Consider the following 21,302-nt stretch of genomic DNA (forward strand, 5'->3'; position numbering starts at 1 on the left):
CCAGACTTCAAAAACAATACAAACATTCCTTCACGTTTTCAGCTATACTTTTTCCATATTTTGTTTTGTACTTAAGATCTAGGGCATTTTTGGTAAATAGCTCTCATTGGCTTCATAATTAGTTTACTTTCTAGTGTTACATTGACAGCTTTTTTCAATATAAAACCCCATTCCCTCTTGTACATTGAAGAAGTGTATCTAAAGAGGTACACACAACAACTTTCGGTCTCATCCCAGTATTGACTTTAGGCATGAAAAAATAAAACGAAATAATACTTTAAACAAACAGATTGTTTTCAAGAGTAATGGCATCGTCTTCTCCATTGTTATTATAACACTTATAACACAGTAATGGGGCTCAGACTTTAGAAAAATATTATAGAATGCAAAGCTAAACTATACAAAAGCAAAATTTACATCCTGGTTTTGGTAAAAAGAAAAAAAAGAACCTGTGGGATGCAATGATTAATGCTCCAAAAAAGACATGACGACCATGTTGATGGACACATTGAGTTAATTTATTGATGGACACATTGAGGTACTTTTCTTTGCTGTTTTTCAACCAACAACCAATGTCAGTTTACTTTAGATTAGAACCCACTAAACATTTTTATGGGAAAAAATTCTTTTATTTCTTCTCTTATTATCGTGGTTTTGGATTTGATGAAAATAATTACCTTCAACATATTTGTGTTTTTTTCTCATTTTAATGACTCATAACTCAAACGTCTTAATTTCATTTACAGAAAATATGGATGTTTACATACACAATACACATGTTTACACATACACACATTCATACATACATGAATGGATATCCCACAGCCTCAAGTACACAAGGCTAGATCATATTCTTACATTCTCCCCTCCACCAACACAATGCACTCTCATAAATGGGGCTTTTGAGTCCAACAAAAAGGAATTACATTTTCCTGTGTGGTTTTCTCAGTCTAAAAACTTGATAAGGTAAAATACATAAATCTGAGCATGCTTACCAGTGGTTCTCAATCAAAACAGAGTAGAAACTCCATAAAATCTCCTGAGAGCTGCCCTCTCAAATTTTAGCTTTAGAAGTATTCCCAAGTTTGATTATAAGTCAGTTTTACCAGCGTGAGCAAATAGAAAACTCTTGTCCAGTCTATCAAGACATTGACTAAGCTACTAAAAAGAGGGAAGAATATTCCAATCTGTTAAAATGATTTGTTACACTATCAAGAAACTAAATCTTTTCTTAGAAATATAATTGGGTTATGGGCTACATTACACCATAAAATGTTTGAGAAAACACAATGATAAATTTCTTTCTTCCCCCATTAAACTGTAACTGTTTCATCATCTATTATTCATTAATTCTTATTTACAAATCATTGCTGAAACCAAAAACAATATGAAGACCTAAAATATCCTTTATGAAAGCTCTGAGTCTAGGAAAGAAATATAAATGAAAAGAAAAGAGGCAGGAAAGATCTAGAGTGTAGAGGCATCATCAGTGATAATAATGGCTCACTCTTATGGTGTTTTCAGACCATTTAAGGTCTATGGACTTCTAATTTCTCTTAGCATTTTCATTTTGCTGCTATATTCACAGCTTAAATTCCCCCTCTCACTTCAGTAACCATCACAAAATACAAAGCCTAGTTTAATTAAAGCCTGAGGAAATCATTTTTTGCTCATTGAAAATTAAGCAATGCATTTTGCTTTTCCCATTTTGGAAAAACATAAAAGACAATTAAAGACTTACTTCAACTTCTTGTGCCAGATCTGGATCTCTTGAAAGAATTGCATATATGAAAGCAGAGGAAGGGATGTTTTCAGGAACAGACACTGAAACACCTACACAATCACACAAGTAATCAAGAGTAATTAAACGGCCCCTGCCTCTGTCTTGTTTTACTCCATGTGGCCACTCAAAGTCATCAGGCTGGGTAAAAAGTCTCTAGTGAGTAATTTCTTTCAGGATAGTTTCTCTAGAAAACACTACAAGTGTTTATTCACATGAGCATCAATAGTAATCTTTTTCTTTAACTTTATTTATGTCTTAGGGTAGGGACGATTGCATGTTTACTAGTACAATTGCCCACTCAAACACGTATAAGGCCAGAGATGGAGGTTCCTGTGTTATCCAATCATTCCTTGACCTGATTTTTTTGAGACAAATCACCTCCCTTCCATGGAGCTCTACTTCAGCTCTCTGGCCAGTGAGACCCTGGGGTTGCACTTCATCTTCCCAGTAATGGGTTCATGGATGGGCATTGTCACACCCAAATCTTACGTATGCAATAGGGAAATAGCACCAGGTCTTCAAGATTGCAGACACAGCACTGAAGCACTCAGACACTTTCCCACCCTATTTACGTAAAAGGACAGGAAGCCTTGCTAAGCTTTCCAGGCCTGAGTCCAGGCAACCCTCTTGCCTCAACTTCCTGACTATCAGAACTCTAACCTGAGAACACCCTACCCAGACATCTGCTTTTAAATTTGGATATTTAAAAGAATCAACATAATTCAGATATTCACTTTTAAATTTAAATATTTGGTTGAGGTGGTGAATGAGACATACGTTCTCAGTGTCTGAAATATTAATGCTAACAGGAATACTTCCACTTCCATTCCCATATGCTGGAGTATTGAAGTTTTTATTTTTCCCCAGTAATGCATAAAATTAGATGACGATAGTGAAGTAAAGAAAAAATGTGTTTTAATTTATGCTGCAGCGCTATTATATGTCCAACATAGACAAAGTACACTTTAAACCTTCAGGTAGCTTTCAAAATTATGGATAGTATGTACAAGTCTCTAACGTCTCAACAAATCCTACTATCTGCACACTCTGCTCTTTATCTTGGTTCTAATGTAACCCAGTGTGATTGGATCTCACCCCACCAAAAAACCAAACTAGCACATAAGAGTATGTAAATGTTGTTAGTTTCTTCATATGGTGAAAAACTGATCCATATTTTAAAAACATATGATAGATGCATGTATGCATGCGTGCACATAGTCACACCATATGCATAAACATAAAAAGAAGGAGCAAAAAGGAAACATATGGAGAGAGAAGAATGCAGAGACAAGCAGAAAAGATATAATTGCTGACATTCAATAGATCCAGCAAGAATTAACTGAGTTAGTCTATGGTGCTTAAGGCTAACTATATGCAAAGTCTTATAACATATTCAAATATGTTATAGCATTCTCTACTTGAAGATTCTTACTTACTACACACATCAGTCTAACACCAGGTCTGGTGGATTTTTCAAAGATTTATTTATTTATTTTTATTTTACGTTTCTGTGTAAGCACCTGAATATAGATGGATGCACTACATGTATGCCTGAACCCGAGAATGCCAGAAGGGTCAGATCCTCTAAAATGGAAGTTCCAGGTGGTCATAAGCCACCATGTCGGTTCAAGGGACAAAATCCAGGCCCTCTGCAAGATCAGCAAGTGCTCTTAACCACTGAACATTCTCTTAGGTTCTGGGGCTCTTGTTTATAATCTATTTTGGTAGTCCCACAGCATCCTCATGTTTTTTGATATTTCTAGGGATATGAACAGAACAACTTTGGGGTAAACTAGGACCAGTTCGCTTTGAATCTTTGGTCTACACTGGATGTATGTGGACAGATGTTCTGATGTAGTGATTCACTCTGGAGAGCTATTACCTCGAAACAAGTAGAAGCAGTAAGAGAATTGATTATACAGGCGGTCAAATCAGCAGGATGAAGACTGTATTAATGTCTTTGGGGGTAAATTCACGAAATTTTACTCTTTGTTTAATTCAAAGTGAGTTTTTCATAATCTGTCTCAGTTACAAGGATCCACTGATGCGATGGGACAAAGTCTCCCCGATCTCAAGTGTGTCTCAGCAGTTCAGCCAAGTCTATGGTGGAAATCAGGTCATAATGACCTTGAGATCCATGCTCATCTTTTAAGGATTTACTATAATGTGGAGACAATAAAATGAAATTACCAAGAACATCAAATCGTTTCATAGCCATCCAAAAGATAATATCTTCATGAACACTTAAACAGAAAGCTAGTCTGCACCAGGATCCATGGAAGATTTGCTTTATTCTTTAACTATATTTTTTAAAATTGAAATTTTTAAATAACATCATTTAATCTAATAACATCATTTTCCTTCTTCTCATCCCTCCTTCCAACTACACCATATGTTCCTACCCACTTGTTCTCGATCAAACTTACGGCCTCTTTTTTATTATTTCCTAGTATGTGTATATACATGTGTGCCCGTGTGTGTGTGTGTGTGTGTGTGTGTGTTTCTAAATATACGTACAATCTTCACAGTCTATGCAATGTTACTTATATGTATATGTTTTCAGTGATAACTACATAGTATGGAGGAACCAACCTGTGTGCTTTATCCTAGGGAAAGACTATTTCTCCTGTTCTCAGTAGTCCTTGGTTGCCATTCATTCTCTATCTAAGTTTGTGCCAATTGCCTAGGCTGACTGGCCAAGCTACTTCAGAAACCCACCTATGGCTGACTCGGCAGCAATAACATTGCAAGCACATAACACCAGCTGAGTGTTTGTTTGTTTGTTTTTCCATGGCTTCTAGGGGATTTAATGCAGATCCTTACTCTTGCAAAGTTACTTACAGATTGCACTATCTCCCCAGACATATGAATCATATCTCCCTCTTTAGATTTTTATACATTTGACAAGTTGTGAAGAACATATTGACCCATATGTTATAGATTCATTTGGAAATCTTCTCTGTGTACCATGTAAACTAATAGCTATAATTGGAACTTAAACTACACAGGTATTATTTTATTTTTATTTTTTTTACTCTTCTTTTATCTCAACTTTTTCTGGCTGTTTATTTTGTTTTTTTAAAAAAAAATAACCCCTTTCCTCTCTTCAAACACTCCCATATACCTAGCTCTCCTTGTTTTCAAGATATAGCCTCTTTCTTCAAGGATTATTGTTAATAAAGTTTTTCAAACTTAGTAGCACACAGTTAGAGAGTGACATATTAGCACACAGGGACACAGTAGCACGCAGGGACACAGTAGCATGCAAGGACACAGGGACGCAGTAACACACAGTGATGCAGTAACACACAGATGCAGTAGCATACAGGAACACAGTAGCACACGGTGGCACAGAAGCCTCACAAATTCAAGTCTAGCCTGAGTCATGAAGTGAGCCTTTGTTTCAAAAACCCGAGAAGGGCAGCCGTAGCTCAGTGATGGAGCATACCACTACATACATAAAGTCATGGGTTAACTCCTTAGCGCTCTTCACACTAAATCAAATCACCAAGTAAACTCAGCTATGTTTCCACTGTACTTCTTATAGGACAGCCTTTCTGAATCTTTGAAATGAAACAGACTTGGAATATACCTGCACCTGTTGAAAAATACGGATCACAGGAGATAGGATCATCGACGTCCTCCACAAAAACTGTGAACACGTACGAGCTGGTGTTGTTGCCATCATCCCTGGCCTCTATTTCTAAAACATAGTTTGTGGAGCTCCTTGGGTTGTCAAGAGTCAAAGACTGACGAACAGTGATTATACCTGTGACTAAGAAAGGAAAAAACTTTTAAGCACAATTATTTATTCCTATGCCAGTTTATACTGATGATATTTAAATTTATATAAAAATACAATTCTCATTTATAAGAAAGGTGATATTTGCCAAGTATATATCCATTGCAAACATGGAAAGCTTTCTTCTTTTAAGGTCACAAAAAAGCTCCCAAGTCATGACACAGTGATTTCTTATTAGTTATGAATTCTCAGCCTAGTTTAGGCTCATTTCTGGCTAGCTCTTTTAGTTTAATCTCTTTCTCTTTATCTACCTTTTGCCTTAGAGTTTTTAATCTTTTTTTTTCTGTGTATCTTATATTCACTGTTGTGCCCTGCTATCTAGTAGCTGCCTGTTTTCCTGCCCTGGGCCTGTCCCTCTCTTTAGTCCTCCTTCTTTTTTTCTTCCTGAGCCTAGATTTCTCCTCCTACTTATTCTTTCTGCCTGCCAACCCAACATATTCCTCTCTCTGCCTAGCTGCTGACCATTCAGCTTTTCATTAGACCAATCAGGTGCCTTAGGCAGCAACACATCCTTACACAAGAAAACAAAGGTGCAGCTGGACAATGGTGGCGCACGCCTTTAATCCCAGCATTCCAGAGGCAGAGGCAGACGGGCCTTTGTGAGTTCAAGTCCAACCTGGTCTACAAGAGCTAGTTCTAGGACAGCCTCCTAAGCTACAGAGAAATTCTGTCTCGAAAAAAACAGAAAAACAGAAAACAAACACAGCATAAACAAAAGTAAAGCATCTTTATGTAGCTAAAATAGCATTCTACAACAGTGTTTTCTTTACTACATGTTTGTTTTAAAGTAATGCTTATTAAAATTATTTCACTATATTTCCTCTAAATTTCTAAATCATCATAGAAAGTATCATTTCTAGTCTAAATATCAAATGCAGGAAGTCACATTTGATATTGATTATAATAACATATTTCTGTAGTGAGTGTGAGAGCTCGTCCCAATCATTCATTGCTTCTGATAATAAGCTCAGCCATTGTTTTAGACATAAATGTGGAAGGAGGATGAGCTCAAGGGTCAGACTAAGGAAAGTTTGCCGAAAAGTGGTGACTGTTCATCCCAGGTGCCACCCCCTATTTCCCTCTAGGACTTGCTTCTTTTTCTCTGCAAGGACCTACTTTGACCTCATCCTTCAGATCTTCAGCACGTTCACAAGCCTTTGGGACTCTACGAACCTCTTCTTTTATCCTTCCACTGATACCTGAATTTGAAGATTTGTGAACAAATAAAAAACTATGGGTTCAAATAAATCTCAAATAATAGCTGATGAGAACTAAGGCTTTGTGATGTGCCAACCTGATGAGTCTATTCTCGTGTGCTCCTCATGTTGGTGGTCCACGGGGAGATGCTTGGTCAAGAGGGAGGCTGGAAAAGCCGTGGCAGTCTTTCAGTTTGCTGTAATTTAGATTCTAATGTAAATTTCGGCTGTTCTACTATTTTGCTGCTGAGATGAACTGGCTACCACTGAATGTGTAGCCACCTTATCTTCCGCTCAGTCTTTTCAACATTTGCACATTGTTGCAACACACTATACTCTACAAAGCCCATGCTCAAGAATCAGGCAGTAGAGTTATACAAAAATGGAAACACACACACACACACACACACACACACACAAATCCCATGTTTTAACTAGGTTTATAATTTTGTGTTACCATATTCATAGCTACACACGGCCTCAGACTGACCACACCTGGAACAGCTCTCAGCTTCCATTGACTTCTAGATTAAGTGTGCATACGAAGTCTGAGACGAAAAGACCCAGCTTCTGTAGGACACCAACACCATCAAAGTCAGAGGCAAGAAGAACTCTCACAGTTCTTGTTGATGGAATCTCTCTTATCTGTTTGTGTTCTAATGTACCTTGCATTTTTTCACCCTATGCCCACTTTCCTTTCCTGATTTCAGGTTCTAGAATTAAATAGCAACTGCAGCTATCTGAAACTACACAGTCAGTTTCCACAACATTTTCTTGTTGCTTCTGTTTTGTTGTTCAATTACCACATTTGATAATACCATGTGTAATGAAACTCCGCAAGAACAATCTTTCAGAGCAACTATGCTGTCCACATAGACACAAATCGATCCATAATCAAATATTTAACGTTAAATTACCTGGTAAAAGTGCCAATTTTTACAATTACCAAAGAGATAGTTATGTGTTCCACTGATGCATTCACGCTATTTCGGAAGGGCAATGTTCACAATAGACGCAAAGTTTTAGGTAACTATTTCATGAGACTGTCTTTTAACAAATAGGGAAGTCATAAGTATAAATGCCACATGTTTCTGCTATGCTTTCTACTCCATGTTTAGTTTTAGAAGAGTAATTTTAGCAGCCCAAGCTCGAAGGGACTGTAGAGCTAGGCGCATGTTTAGCTAATGTATTCTAGAAGTATTTATATAAAACTTACGTGGATCCAAAGCGAACATTTCCTGCTGGGTTTTAAAAGAATACGTAATACTGCTGTCTTCATCGCAGTCTGTTGCTTTTACTCTCGCTACAAAGTCTCCAATGGGTTTCTTTTCAGTCACATTAATTGAATCCATAGGAAATGGCCTAAGAATAAAATCGTGAAGAAACAACTCTTACAATGTAATTACTGACTATAAGTAAAGAAACTTCTCTATTTATAAAACCCTTGCCTCTTGTCAAGAATTTAAGAGTTCCTAATGATTCAAATGTTGAGAAAATTTATTTGGGGAACAAAGTTACATAGATTTTTTTAAAATACGATTTTCCTTTTATATAGTTCCTGCTATCAGGCCAGATTATCAGGAACTCCATGGAATAAGGGAGATGGAAAATGAAAAAGAGAGTGGAATAATGCATCTCTATTGTTCCAGGAAGCGGACGCATGGAATAGTTGGCAAATGAACATAATATACTGGATGCATTCACTCGTCTTGTAATCTCTAGGATGAAGGGCTGCCCAAAGCTATAACTTAGAGCAAGATACTATGTCAATTTCTGTAACATTATTCATTACCTCTCTGAGTTTCACACAATGTCTCTGATTATCCCCAGAATATTTCTGAAATGTCAGTCTCTTTATTTTGCATCTTTAAGGCATCATACCTAACTGATAACTTGGGTGCCATGTGAGCTCCAAAGACGAGAGAGTTGAGTGTACGATGCTGTGCTCCCGAACAGCATTCTTGATCACATTTCATTTCCCTTCTCTCTCATATCAAACATAATAAATACAATGTTTCCTATAACAATTATATTCTGGAACACTTTAAATCTCTTTCTTTTCTGTCTCCCTATTACTTAATAGTCTGTGCATCTTCAGATATAAAAAAATATTTAGAAACTAAAAATAATTTGGCCATGGTTCATATATACTTAGCAATAAATTATGTTATATAGGCAATAATTTATATTTATTAAATGCTGAGAGAAGCAGAATATTATTCTTAAATCATGACGGTACTTTTACTACAGATATAGGTAGACTTTCAGATCGATTATTTTCATATATAAGAGATTATTAAACCTCTAATTTTGCTTCAGTCTCTCAGATACTCTATCCAGGTGAATTGAGGAACTCGATAAATTCTTCCCTATAGTTATGTGGAGACACAGCTTAGAAGCAGGAGGAAAGTGACCATAACACTATTACATTTTCTCTTTACTAGTATAGGAAGTTTTTGACTACTGCCCTATTATAGTAGAATATTAAATTAAACTACTACATTTTAGAATATAAAAGTTACATACCCACAATTTACAAATATGTCCCCTTACATTGTACTTGGGAATATGAAAATAAAATATTTAAATATTCTATACACTTTAAGGTCACTGTAGTTATGAAAAATGATCATAAGGGATTTGAACGTCTTGGGAATCTTTCCATCATATTACATTACATTACAGGCTGATCACTTCTAAACTTGGTTCAGGTATCTTCTCATACACAATGTACTCTGTATGCATGCGTGCATCAGCCTTGGTTATACCAACATGCTTTCAACAGAAAATGCTATCATTTTCTCCATTATCACAGACTATTTATTATCATTTGTAATATATACAAAAGGGTTTTTTTCAACCATTCCCCTATGCTTACACTTTGAAATAAATGTGCTTACTCAAATTGAGGCTTCTCATCATTTACATCTCGAATATTGATAATTATCGTCCCTTGACAGAATAATCCCACTGAATCTGTTGCTCTCACTGATAGCTGAAAAGTCTGGAAGAGAGACCTTGAAAATTTATAACATATCCTTTAATAACTGGCATATAGATGTACTTTGTACATCTATTACATATATAGTATACAAATATATATGAAGAAAATACTATTCTGAATGACTATAAATTATATTATATATAATATATACCATTATACAACAATAGTATAAATATTCCTTAACTGCACTCACAATACATTTCAAAAAGCTTTATTTTATATCCCATAAAATTTAACTTGGAGGTCTTTGTCACTGGGCTACTCCCTAAATATAGAAGCAATTAAAGCAAAAACATGAATGAATTCTATACTTAGCCATAAACCCAAAATATAATGAAGTGAAGTTATGAACAGAGCCAGCTGCTTTAGGCTGATCCTTAAACATGGGACCTCAAGCTATTCTTTCAGATAAGAAGGACTGCGGACTCTGAAGGACTGAGGATGTCACCAGACTTGAGTGTGCTCCTTGTGGGCCTGTCCCCCCCTCACCCCTTAGATATTCTTATCCTCAAGTGTCACTTTCAGAACACAAACTAAGCACTGCTCACAGAGTAAAGGGTCCCTAAGAGACTTTGAACAAATATCTATAGATGCCTAGAACATATGAGCTTCCCTGCTGAATGAGAGACAATGGTTGTGGGGGTGACCACACGTGCAATCTCATACAATTAGTTGACGAAGAGTATAGTGGGGATAAAGAAAGAAGAAGTTCTAGAAATCTGCCTGTGTTGTATGGAATGTACAAGTAAAGATGGGAGAGAGGCAGGGGAACACCAGAAGTGTCAGATCTGAACTAGTTACATCCACATCGAAGTAGTATTCCTAACTTTCAACTCTTTTCCATCTTACTTTAATCTAATACAGTACCCATAAAATCTGTCATTGCCCAAGATCTCCTGTGTAAATTGGGAGGATGGGGACCTTGGGAGAGAGTTGAAGGGGAGGAGAGAGGCAAGAAGGGGAGCAGAGAAAAATGTAAGCTCAATAAAAATCAATTAAAAAATCTGTCATTACCTATTCTACGATTCTGCAACACTCAACATTTCCAAACTGGAGTTTAGGTAAGATTCGTTTTTCTTCAAATGAGAAAGTGGAAGTCATCTTCAACTACTCATCTGCCTCTTAAATAGCATCAGCGACTTCCTGAATTTTGTTCTAGAGCAGCAATTCTCAAACTGTGGGTCTCGAGCCCTGCTGTTGCATATCAGATATTTACATCATGATTCATAACGGTAGCAAAATGACAGCTGTGAAGGAACCACAGTATAATTTCATGTTGTGGTGACCACAACACGAGGAACTGTAGGAATTGGTCACACATTAGCAAGGCTGAGAATCGCTGTTCTAGAGTCTTCCTTTTTCTTACTCAGTAGCTTTCAACTGCATCATGAATTAGCATATAGGGTGTCATCTCCAAAATAGGAACAGTTTTGCAATAGTAGTAATAGCAGTAATAACTACATTCATCTGCCCTTCACACTTGGTTATTCCAATGGTCATTTAACTGGGTTATCTTTGGTCATTTTGTCTTAAATGTCTTGAAAAGCTTTTAGGTAGTTAAAGTACTATCCCTACACTATGGTAATTGTAAGGGTTATGTCTACACAAATCCTTGCAAATTAATCTTACAAAATATTACCCCTTCTGTAATGTCACAATGTCTCTAAATTTTCATGAGGAGTTCAAAGTTACTTTTTAATTCTATTCCATTCTTAATAGAGAAATAAATAAATTTAAATTACATGATATCCAGCATCAAAGTCCAAGTCACCTATTAAGCTAACAACACCATTTACAGGATCTACTCCAAAGGAGTTTGCTCCCCTCTTCGGTCCAGATAACTCTGTCACAATGCTGTACTGGAAAATAAAATGTATATTACTTACTCCAAAATAAATCAAAAGGCACAGAAATATTACTAATATACAATAATGGGACAAACATAAAGACAGTTTCTTATTTTTTCATAATTATCATTCTTATGAGCTAACTGCTATAAAATCACTGGTATATTGTCATTTGCAGAATAAGAAAACCAACATACTTGCTTATACATTCCTTTGATAAAGTTTTATAGCCACATTTTCCTCCAAGAATCTGAAAATGCCTAATTCTGATTCTACAAATTATTTTGTATATAAATGGATATACATACAGAATAAATTTATTTCCACTTTTTAAATTTCAAAAATCAAGATTTACACACACACATTTTAAAATCTCAATTATTAATACAATTATATATTTGTTTTTAAAACTTCACTGAAAGTTCTCCAGTAATTCGAGGAGAGGCTAAATTAGATAAATCTGTTCTCAAAAGTAGCTGGCAATAAAGTGAAATAAGATAACAATTTATTAGGGAAAGGTCCAGTTATTATTTTGTTATTTTTAAATTGATCTGAATCCTATACTCTAACAATTTAACTAATTCTCAAAACCCTATATTTTGAGAATATCACCCACTGGTTCCTCTCATATTCCTACAAATGGCAGACTGACAATACTATCTTCAGCTGTACCATAGGTTATTTTTATTTTATCTACTGAAAAAAAACATTATCAAAATGGAAATATCTCGAATTTCTTATTGACTAGTCTATAACAATATGACTTTGATTAATCCACAAGGAATTGCATTTACTTTGACTGAAAACAGCACTTATATCATTGAGGGGTAGGGAAAGAAAAAAGTATCTTCCCATTGTGGATATCAAAGGCAGAAGAGATTATATGACTACCCCAATGTCACCACACTGGTCTGGGAAAAACAAGAACAGCCCAGGTCAACTGACAACCCAGCAGCCATTGCTGCTCCAGTACCTCACCGTGAGAGCTACTGAATTAGGTATAAGGGCTGTCACTCTGTGTTCAAATGGAACAGTTGCCTGGCAGTGATGGTGCATGTCTTTAATCACAGCACTCAGGAGGCAGATGCAGGTGGATCTTTGTGAGTTCGAGACCAGCCTGGTCTACAAGAACTAGTTCCAGGACAGGCTCCAAAGCCACAGAGAAATCTTGTCTTGAAAAACAAAAATCAAATAATAACAACAAAAACAAAAAGGAACAGTTGCCGGGATATCATGCCGACTTTAAGAGTTTCTGGAGCACACTCTCCAGAAAGAACTTTAGGCTTTATTTTTCTTCTTGACAAGTCTATGAGAAACTGTATAACCATGAATCAATTACGAGAAAATCTGTCTCCTTAGGTTAGATACTTATGAATTAGAATGACAGAGCATCAACATCACACACAGGCACATACGTCCATAGACGCTGATTTATAGTAGTGTATGTATATACAAACACATTTTATTGTATAATTACATTAAAAACAATCTATTAAAATGTTTTTTCAACTTTAACACTAGTATTGCACTGAATGATTGGCTTTCTTCGTTAAAATACATTGTCTACTCTTCGAAACAGTCTCAGATACTTGGCCCTGTGTGTCAGCTTCAGAAGGACATGCATCTCTCACAAAAAATGCCACCTACGGTCAGCCTGTCCCCATGTGCAGCGTCTTCATCTGTAGCCTTCACTTTATAAATGGGTCGAAAGAGTGGATGGTCCTCAGCAATTTCAAATGTAGCTGTGAGGGAAAAATCAAGACTATTATAGCAAAAGCAAAATATTAATTGTGTTCATGTGAATCTTGGATTATTATGGGGCTGGGCTAATGATTTACGACAGCTAGTTTTTCTTTCTCCCTTTTATCTTTTTCTCTTTGGCATCTTTCCTGTCATCTTTTCTGCCTCACAGAGTGCTTTCCTTACTCCTTAGTATTATTGGCAGCAACTATTAGTAAGAAAGAAGACGGCACGAGGATCCACTAGGGTGCCACAAAGGATTTCCGTGTATGCTAGGGTCTGTTTCTTCCAGAAGAAGGTGGGCACTCTCACAAACCTTGTAACATTGCTTTAAGACACAGGTTTTAAATAATGCAGAAAACTTATTAAAAATGTGGCATTGATGGGATGGATGGAGAGGGCTCAGGAAAAGGCAGGTTAAATGAATTGCTTTCTTCATTTCTGAAATGAGTACACCTGTGCACACACACGTGTTTCTGTGTGTCTGTGCATGTGTGTGTGTGTGTGCATTATTAGGGTTGTGTGTCTGTGTGCTGATCCACTAGAACTTATTGAAACTTGAACTCAACATCAGTGACAAAGCATTTTTAAATTTGCTAATTCTTATATAAGTAATAAGCTTAATTGAAATTTATAATAAAATCAAACTTTACTAAACTGTTCAACTAAATTTAAATTTTCTAACGTTTAAAGTCAAACTCTACAAGATTTTGGCATAGCTGAGGATAATGCCGTTACTTAGGAGCATGTCTCTCAAATATTCTCCAGAAGCAAAACAACAAGGAGGAGAAAGAAGAAGTAGAATAAATATCAATACTCAAAGATTCACTTTAGCATAATTTAAAGACATATCATCACCCAATTTCAAAGTAATAGATAAAATAAAATATGAAGAATAAAATATTTTCTTTCTTTTTTTTTTTTTTTTGAGACAGGGTTTCTCTGTAGCTTTGGCACCTGTCCTAGAACTAGCTCTAGTAGACTAGGCTGGCCTCGAACTCACAGAGATCCACCTGCCTCTACCTCCTGAGTGCTGGGTTTAAAGGTGTGTGCCATTACCACTCAGCTAAAAAATAAAATCTTAATAACCTTAAAAATTAATGTCGTAATTTTTCACTTTACTATGATGATATATGCCAAGAAAGAAAATGCAAACTGTCAGTAAGAGAAAAAAACGCTTACACTAGGTCTAATTATTCTGTGAAGCTGTTGCCACAAAAATTAAATCTATTGAAAGTGCAAAAAGTAAAATTCTGTTCAAAGCATAATGAGTGTACAGTAATAAAATACAGAAATACTTTTAAAAAAAACTCTGAAAGCTTGTTTTTTACTATGATAACAAAGTTACTTTTAGATAATGGTTCAGATGTAAAAGAGATGAATGAATTACATCCTAGCTAGACAGATGCAGGCATCTAGAACTCAGCTTGGTTCAAATGACCAAAACACTGGACCTAATGTCCTTTTGAATTGTCCAAATGCTGGCCAATTGTCGGATTTTTTTTTTGAGTCTTTATAAGCCCAAACTCTTATCAACAAAAAGAATTGTTAAAGGTTTAACTATACTGGACCCTCAATGCTCTGAAGCAATTCTTCATTAGTGCCCTCTTTAACTTTCTACATTTCTTCAAACTTTGTCTTTTCCCCGTACACCCTTAAGCCCCTATCATCTATCTTGCAGTCCAGAGAAGAACTATCAACAAGAACTTCAACAAGAACTTCAACAAGCTAACAGCCACTTAGGCTAGTAGGAGCTGAGCTTCCCCCAGCGGTTCTGCACAACCTCTAGAGCTGGCAATTCTGTCCTACAGGAAGGGAAACCACTTCTCTGCAAGGGGCAAACCTGCTCACTGTCCAGCACCTCCCTTGCTCTTCCATTTCTTTCACCTCTGCCTCCTCCTCTATAGCACACAAACAAACGCATTCCTGAGCAAGCACTGATTGCCTATGGCCCCGACTCTCCTACCCTTCGTTGTCGGGTTTATATGATCTTTTCCTCTCCTACTCAATCTTAAATCCACTCTACAGCAGAAACAATTGTGCAAAAACTTATTTCTATGTCCATGCTTGCCTGACAAATGGACCAAACATGGTATCTATGTTATTAATTTTCCATCAACATTTATTCAAGTGATTCTTTAATCACTTGGCAGACACTAGAGCACCACAAGGAAGGAGTTTCTCTAAAACTCGAGAATCTATGGAAAACATCTCCTGGGAATATCCAAGTTGGCAATCTCATGAGTAGCTATTAAGTCTTTGATAAGGTAAAATGCTGGCACGCATTTTTAAATCGTGTCCAACAGTGAATTAACAACCCATGGTATCTAGTAACTATCTCCCTTATTCTGGCATCGCCAGGCACACATCTTTATCCCCTTGTAGGCAAGAAGGGAACCCAAAGTAACAGTTGGGTAGTCATCACGCTCAAGAGACATAGGAGTTTGAGATTCGGAAAGGGCCCAGGAACTCGGGTCGGAGGTGGGGAGAGATCAAGAGGGATAATCTGGTACCTCATTTCTTGACTACAATAGGAAGGGAAAAATGAAACACGAAAAGATCACGGTTAATTCATTAACTATACAGTCAATGCCAGTGAAGGTGTGTATGTGTGTGTTTGTTTGAAACCAAACCAAACTGCACATAACTGCCAGGGAGCGTTTTTCATAACAGTAAAAAGAAGTCAGAGCGTGCATTACATTTCTCCATGTAATCAGGCTTCCTAATGAAGTAAAGGCAATAGCTGAGGGCAATATAATACAGGTACTTTCATATACAAAAATCCTAATTTATTGTATGATCATTTTTTAAAAATTTAATATGGCTCATTTAGGAAATTGAACACTTGATTTTGCTTTGTATATTTCAAACCTTAAAACAGTATACTCAAAAATTACTTTATGTTTCAAAAAATTATAGTCCAAATTCATGATCTTCAAAATGGAGGTATAGTAAATCATCTTTTCATGAACCTACACTTTAATTGCAGTGATAAAGATGTCTTTCGAGTAGATACTCAAACTGACACACTCGGGTCACTAGTAATGTTCTCAGAATGTAGAGTACAAGCATAATTTGAAAGGAGAAAATAGAAAATTTCAAGGCACTTCTTGATTTGATAAACAGAAAATAAATTAAAATGATAAATAAAGACATATAAATGTTTAAAAGAGAGATGCGAACAGTGATAGATGTTTCATTAATTCCAGCTGGGCTTTTTATCCCACCCATTTGTCCTTCCCGTTATGTGTGCTCAATCTTCCATTTAAATGAATTCTCCCTATTTGTTTGTGAAATTACCCCCATGTCTTCTTTTTAAAAAGAAATAAACTAGACAGGAGTCTTGCAATTCCATATAAACCAGTCACTGCCTTCTCTCCAATTACATATTGAGATGTTTAAAGAAATGTTTTCTTTTCTCAGACTCGCTAATCAACCTGTAACACTCTGGCTTCTGCTTTGTGACATGGTAAAATAGCTCCTAGACTCATTTGTTATGTTTCCTCATGTTGTGTGTGAGAAATGCAATTCCCCATTTGAGTTAACTGTACAATGCAATTCTACTTAGCAAGCCTCTGACATTCTTCTGGGATGTCCTTTTCCCTGTTGTTCATGGCATAACGCTTCCTTTGTCTAACACCCCTTCGAGTCCTCTTTCTCTCCTTGGCAGGCTAACTTTCTTCCCCATGTCATTAAACGTTGTTCTTCAAGAGTTGGCCCTCTGCCTCCCTTTTCTCTAATTCCCCACTGTGATTGAGCAATTTCATCCAAATCCATGGTTTCAATTACAAAACATGCATAGCCCTATACATGACCTCTGAGCTCAACTGCTAACTTAAATCCCTACTTTGATACATGTAACAAGGCATATCAAAAACAACGTGTTATGCACGATCGCTTGCATGTCATGCTTACACTCTATTTATTGCCTAGGCCCCCAAAACACAACCAAATAGCATGTTCAAAGTCATCTCACAGTTCTAGTCAAATGGTGTCTGTTTCTCACTTTCCCTTTTGTGCTTGAGGATCTCTGCCTCAGTTTACCAAATCAGAAACCTGAGCACTTTCCTTCTTCCTAGTGTATTTTGTTTATCGTTGAGTTGGTTTGTTATCTAACCATATCAAGACAATGCTTGACACTTATCTTTGTCACATCCCTGGCCGAAATGCACCATACCCTCCCTGGGTTATGACAACAGACTGTTGGCTGGCCTTCTTCTATTTGTTTTCTATATTGTTAAAATTATTCATATGGGTTACAGCTATAATATGTCTGTGCCTCTATGGTTTATGAACTAAAATAAAATTAAAAGTCCTAATAAAAGAAAATAATTGAAACACACAAAGAAGAGAGATGATACATTGTGACACCAGAAAGGCTGTATGAAGCTGATGTTCCAGCATTCATAAATAACAGCAATACACCTGCTTGCTGTCAGCTGTGCATGGCTGCATTGCTGCTGCAGGAGTAGAGCTGGTTGATGGCGAATTCATCAGCTCAAACCGTACCCCAGGCATCCAATTCTCAATAACTTATCATTTTTCCTTCCTACATCTCTTCCTTATAATCAGAAAATAAGAAGGCACAATGACTGACATACTTTTAATGAAGGTGAACTAATTTGTTGTTGAAAAAAATTTGAAGGAAGTATTTATCAGACAATAGTTCTATAATTAAAAGAATCTGATCCTTCACAGAGAACACAGACTAAGCACTGATCACTTAAATGGAAAATCACTGTCAGAAGAAGTATACTTTAAATGAAATATTTCACGATGACAGATTTTATTCATAAAAAGAAATAAAAATAAAAATATAACCAAAGCAGGATTCTGAAAGTCTCACTTGTTAGCCAAGAAAGAAGAGTTATTCACTAAGACAATCACTTATATTTCTCTCCTGTCTTACTATCTACTTCTCTTAAAAAAATGTTCTTAAGAATTACTTTCCTAAAAAAAATAAATAAATAAAAAAGAATTACTTTCCTAATTTTAGTATGTTTGCTTTCTAACATCAGAAATGTAAGTGAAAATTGCTACTTAGCACATGCATTTTCAACCTAATCTTATTGAGCATCTGTGTGTTTTCTTATATACATATATATTGACATGTTTTTGTATCCTTGTATCTACTACGTTCTCTAATAATGTTATCAAATATTCCCATATTAAACAGTAAGGATGTCTCATTTCTTTCACTGTAGCTTCTGTTGAAACTAAATAATAGGAAAAAGCAAGAGTCATACCTGAACCTGAAGAAAAGAGGGGGTCAGCAGTGCAGTCTGGAGGTTCTGGAACATCGATTATATTAATGGTCAAAACATGTCTCATGACCCCTCCAGTATCAACTATAAGCAGAAACCTGGTTGGATCAGTTTCATAATTAAAAATTTTTGTAGCCGTGATGACACCAGAATCTAATAAAGAGACAATTAAAATCTTAAATACTGTCTATCAATCTAGCTCATAGAATATCTATCTATAAAAATATACCTAAATGACTAAAATCATGTCAGAATTGGAAACTATAATTGTCATATAAATGAATTAAATTGACAATGATATGATCTAACCAAACTAGAATAATTAATTGCCATTCTATAAACTTTTCATGAAGAACAGAAAAAAAGGAAATAGGTATAAAAACATTACTTACAAAGAAAACATACAGACAAGTAGATATAAATGATTCACATTTTTTGGTCTGATAAGTTGTGTTTTTACTAAAACATTTTCATTGAAAATCATTTCCAAAATCACAGAGGCTATCAGTGGCAGAGATTTTATTACCCTCATAATCATTTGGTATTAACAAACAAAAAGTAAATTGTTTATTTATATAAAGCCTCACTAATTATAATAACTTGACCCTAAATCCATGATATAAGGTCTTTATGGGTTTGATAATGTGGATGTGGTACAGTGGTTTACATGAAATTGATGTTGGTGTCTTCCCCGGTCATTTATTACCTTGTGTTGGGGCAGGATAGCTCACCATTTGAGTTAGCTGACTGGGTACACTGGCTAGCCAGCATGCACCATGGGTCTCTCTGTCTTTACCCTTTCCCACCTCCAATGGATTACAGAAACCCACTGCTATGCCCAGTTTTTACATGGGTGCTAAGGATCTGACCTCAAAACATTCATGTTTATATGGGAACTAGTTATCAACAGAGCCATCTCTTTCCTCCCTGTGGTCTGGGTTTTGTAGACTTTTGACCTGAAACTAAGATAAAATTTGTTACCAAGAACTCTATGTTGCAGAAGGAGATATATTGCTCCTGCTAGACTAATCTGATTCTCAGGATTAACCTGATCAGTTAAATAAAGATGAGTAGAGACAATAAAGATAAAATGAAGAAAAATATAGACAATTTAGACATTTTTTAATTATTAGGCATATCAGTTTTATTGTCTGGATTTATTTATTTGAAACAAGTGTCCACAAATAAGTTGCTTGAAAGTAAATATATTACTATCTTTTAAAGAATCCTATTGAATAGAGAGAAAAATGGTTATATATTCTGAGAAATTCACTATTATTAACAGACTCTCTTTTACTAGATTTTAAAAGATATAAACTTAGTGGTACTAGCTTGTGAGTTTAAAAAGGACAAATATTAATTTTTCCTGAAGCAAACTCTCTATAAGTTCTTAGAGATTTCCTTTTCAATTTTATGGAATGTTAAATACCAAATAAACTCAAGTCATAGCAGGAGACAAACATAACCCTAATTGAACATCACTTAAAATGAAATGGAGCTTGTTATTGTTCCTAACTAGTCAAGAAATAATTTCAAAGTATAGTGCTAGATCCATCATTGAGGGAATATCAAAAGCACAAATGACAGGATTTATTTGCTATGGTGTCTTTTAGTAGATCTCATTTTGTTAGATTTTAAGAACTAAACTTGACTGAATGACACTGTAAGTCTTCTCTAACTCCCTCTAAAGATTTTAGTGTTAAGGATATAATGTGATGTTGCCTGTATCTGTGTAGATAACATGTAAAATCTGGGTGCATCTTGGGTTTAAAGGCCCAACTACTAAGAGAAGTAAATTCCTAACAGCTCATACTTCAGTACTAGTGTAGTGCCAGACGCTTGTTGATGAGTCCCCAGGAATAGCTCTAGGATATGGTCTGCAGTGAATCTAAAATATTCTATACAATTTTATGTGTTAATAGCTAAGTTCCATCTTTGTAATATTGAAAGGTGGTGAGTTCTTCAAAAGTTGCGGAGTAGTGGCAGGTCTTCGTGTTACCAGGGGGTGTCTTATAACAGAATTTTGCAAGCTCAGTCTTTTTTTTCCCCCTCTCCTTTCCTATTTTCTCTCACTACCTTCCTCTTTCTCTCTCTGTCTATGAAGTTGACTGTGTTTCCTTGTCATGCCTCCCTACCTTGTCTTAGAGTTTCCGGGTTTAATAGCAATAGAACCAACCTATCATGAACTATAACCTTCAAAATCCTGAGCATGTTAGAGAAAGTAAATAAGACAGGGTAGTTTGAATTAGAATAGTCTCTAAAGCCTCATAGACTTGAATGCTTGGTGACCAGGAACTGGCACTATTAGGAGGTATGGCCTTAGGTGTAGATTTGTTGGAGGGAGTGTGTCACTGAAGGAAGTTGTGTATTGAGGCTTCAAATGTTCCAGCCATGTCCAGTGGCTCTCTTTCTTCCTTCTGCTTGCCTATCATGATGTTCCTACTCATGTTTGCGTACATGCTGTCATGCTTCCTGCCATGATAATAAGGAACTAAACGTCTGAACCTGTAAGTCAATCCCGATTAAAGGTTTTCCTTTATAAGAGTTGCTAAGGTTATTGTGTCTCTTCACAGCAATAGAATTTTGATTAAGATAGAATGTCTAGATAATATGGATAGACTTGTTCCATGGATTGATCAAACTCTTTGAGAAAGATTTGAATAAAT

General features: G+C 36.0%; 1 protein-coding gene across 1 annotated transcript in view; it reads right to left on the minus strand.

Moving 5' to 3' along the window:
• Window positions 1-21,302, minus strand: part of LOC121458649 (cadherin-23-like) — an 85,440-nt gene that overhangs the window by 56,643 nt on the left and 7,495 nt on the right. Inside the window, exons 3-9 of the mRNA XM_041667952.1 lie at window positions 18,619-18,789; window positions 13,280-13,374; window positions 11,528-11,644; window positions 9,682-9,785; window positions 7,998-8,143; window positions 5,376-5,558; window positions 1,742-1,833 (exon numbers count right to left, since the gene is read on the minus strand). Of these exons, the coding sequence (XP_041523886.1) occupies window positions 1,742-1,833; window positions 5,376-5,558; window positions 7,998-8,143; window positions 9,682-9,785; window positions 11,528-11,644; window positions 13,280-13,374; window positions 18,619-18,789 (908 nt within the window). The remainder of the gene's footprint in view (window positions 1-1,741; window positions 1,834-5,375; window positions 5,559-7,997; window positions 8,144-9,681; window positions 9,786-11,527; window positions 11,645-13,279; window positions 13,375-18,618; window positions 18,790-21,302) is intronic.

Source organism: Microtus oregoni, unplaced genomic scaffold (assembly GCF_018167655.1).
Source record: "Microtus oregoni isolate MIOR12 unplaced genomic scaffold, Mior012 000018F_ref0000195, whole genome shotgun sequence".
NCBI lineage: Eukaryota > Metazoa > Chordata > Mammalia > Rodentia > Cricetidae > Microtus > Microtus oregoni.